This window comes from Pan troglodytes, chromosome 10 (assembly GCF_028858775.2).
Source record: "Pan troglodytes isolate AG18354 chromosome 10, NHGRI_mPanTro3-v2.0_pri, whole genome shotgun sequence".
NCBI classification, from domain to species: Eukaryota; Metazoa; Chordata; class Mammalia; order Primates; family Hominidae; genus Pan; species Pan troglodytes.
This window is the reverse complement of record NC_072408.2, coordinates 47,366,534-47,369,374: the sequence shown is the minus strand read 5'-3', so window position 1 is coordinate 47,369,374 and position 2,841 is coordinate 47,366,534. Positions and strand designations below refer to the sequence as shown.

General features: G+C 40.1%; 1 protein-coding gene across 1 annotated transcript; it reads left to right on the top strand.

Moving 5' to 3' along the window:
* Positions 1–1,316: 1,316 nt before the first annotated feature.
* Positions 1,317–2,074, top strand: ANP32D (acidic nuclear phosphoprotein 32 family member D). Its single transcript, XM_009425507.4, is given in 2 exon segments — positions 1,317–1,521; positions 1,524–2,074. Coding segments are annotated over 2 exon segments (741 nt in total). The 5' UTR covers positions 1,317–1,331.
* Positions 2,075–2,841: the final 767 nt, after the last annotated feature.

Here is a 2,841-nt window from a genome sequence, read left to right as displayed (position 1 = left end):
TCCATCCATCTGCTGATGGACATTTAGGTTGCTTCCAAATCTTAGCAAACAGTGCTGGAACCAACATAGGAGTGCAGATATCTCTTCTATATACTGATTTCCTTTCTTTGGGGCATATTTTCTAGGATTTTTATAGATTGAAGTCTTGCATTTAAAACTTTAATCCATCTTCAGTTAGTTTTTGTGTATAGTGAAAGGTAAGGGTCTGGTTTCATTCTTCTGCATATGGCTAGCCAGTTATCCCAGCACCATTTATTGAAAAGAAAGTCCTTTCCCCATTGCTTGTTTTTCTTGGTCTTGTCAAAGATCAGATATTTTTAAGTGTAAGGCTTTATTTCAGAAGTTTCTATTCTGTTCCATTTGTCTATGTGTCTGTTTTTGTGTCGATACCATGCTGTTTTGGTTACTATAGCTTTATAGGATAGTTTGAAGTCAGGTAGTGTGATGTCTCTGGCTTTGTTCTTTTTACTTGGGGCTACTTTTGCTATTCAGGCTATTTTTTGGTTCCATATGAATTCAGAGTAGTTTTTTTCTAATTCTGTGATGGATGACATTGGTAATTTGATAGAAATAGTGTTGAATCTGTAAGCCACTTTGGGGAATATGACCGTTTTAATAATATTGATCTTACAATTCATGAACATGGGATGTTTTCCCACTTACTTGTGCCATCTCTGGTTTCTTTGAGCAGTGATTTGTAGTTCTCCTTGTAGAAATTTTTCACCTCTCCTTGGTTAGCTGTATTCCTAGGTATTTCATTTTCATTGTGGCTATTGTAAATGGGGTTGTGTCCTTGATTTATTCTCAGCTTGAATACTATTGGTGTATAGAAATGCTACTAGTTTTGTATATTGATTTTGTATCCTGAAATCTTACTAAAACTGTTTATCAGTTCTATTAACCTTTTGGCAGAGTCTTTAGGGTTTTCTGCATTTTAAAATGAGCATTCTGGCTGCTGCAGGAAGATAAGAATGATCTAGTTAGGAGGCTTTGACAACAGTCCGTGAGATATATACTATGGCGTGGCCTAGAGATGATGAGAAGTGATCAGATTTATGATACACTGTAAAGGTACAGCCAATACATCTATCTGATGTAAAATAGAAAAATAGAGGAATTAGTCATTATTCTAAGGTTTTGGAGCAACTGGGTGAATGATAGCACAATTTAATGTGATGGGAGATAATAGATTTTGGGTGTGTGTGGAATTAAGAATTTACTTTCAGAGAAACCAGCGGAGCTGGTTGAGCTTTCAAATGTGTGGTTGTGGGTTCGGGGTTTATTGGTTGAATTCCGCTGGCTCAGGAGCCTCTGCAGAGAAAGCGTGAGAGATGGAGATGGGCAAATGGATTCATTTAGAGCTGCGGAACAGGACGCCCTCCGATGTGAAAGAACTTGTCCTGGACAACAGTCAGTCAAATGAAGGCAAATTGGAAGGCCTCACAGATGAATTTGAAGAACTGGAATTCTTAAATACAATCAACATAGGCCTCACCTCAATTGCAAACTTGCCAAAGTTAAACTTAAGAAGCTTGAACTAAGCAGTAACAGAGCCTCAGTGGGCCTAGAAGTATTGGCAGAAAAGTGTCCAAACTTCATACATCTAAATTTAAGTGGCAACAAAATTAAAGACCTCAGCACAATAGAGCCCCTGAAAAAGTTAGAAAACCTCGAGAGCTTAGACCTTTTCACTTACGAGGTAACCAACCTGAACGACTACTGAGAAAAGATGTTCAAGCTCCTCCTGCAACTCACATATCTCAATGGCTGTGACCCAGATGACAAGGAGGCCCCTAACTCGGATGGTGAGGGCTTTGTGGAGTGCCTGGATGACAAGGAGGAGGATGAGGATGAGGAGGAGTATGATGAAGATGCTCAGGTAATGGAAGACGAGGAGGACGAGGATGAGGAGGAGGAACATGAAGAGGAGGACGTGAGTGGAGAGGAGGAGAAGGATGAAGGTTATAACAATGGAGAGGTAGATGATGAGGAAGATGAAGAAGAGCTTGGTGAAGAAGAAAGGGGTCAGAAGTGAAAATAAGAAACTGAAGATGAGGGAGAAGATGATGACTAAGTGGAATAATCTATTTTGAAAAATTCCTTTTGTGATTTTACTGTTTTTAGCCGTATCCCCTCCCCCACTCCAATCCTGCCCCCTGAAACTTATTTTTTTCTGATTGTAACGTTGCTGTGGGAGCAAGAGAGGAAAAGTGTACTGGGGGTTGTGGGGGAAGGGAAGGGAGGAGGGGGTGGAATAAAATACTATTTTTACTGCCACTCTTTATTTTTTCCCCCTATTTTTTCCTTGTGTCCGGTTTTTGTCCCTGTAAATGCAATAGTTAAGTACACACTAAGCATTTGTTCCTGGCTCTCAAAGAAGATGGTTTGGAGTTCTCTTATGTTTCCTGGTATTTCCCAAGTCTCGGGTTGGGTGGAAGTCCGCGGCTGGTCTCAGTTTGGTTACTTAACACCCAGAAGGGTCTGAGCACCAGCCATATCTTTTGCTTTGATTCACATGCTTTTCTTGGAACTGCTAGAGGCATCCAACACCCTGGTTTGTAAATAGCAACCTAAAGGTGTATTTTGGCACTGGTTTGGGGACATTCCCCATCTCTCATCCCTTTTCCCCCTTCACAGATAGTGGTGGGCTTCCTTCTACAAAGAGGACTCAGATGTTACTCTTGAGAGCTTAAGAGCCAGAGAGCTGAAAATGGCAGGCTTGTGAGTTACAAGGAAAATGGATTTGGTAATAATAATTAAAAGTGAAGAAACAAACCCTCAAACTTCAACTTCTTTACAAGAAAAAAAAAACTGTCCTATCTTGTTCTGTAAAATATTAGA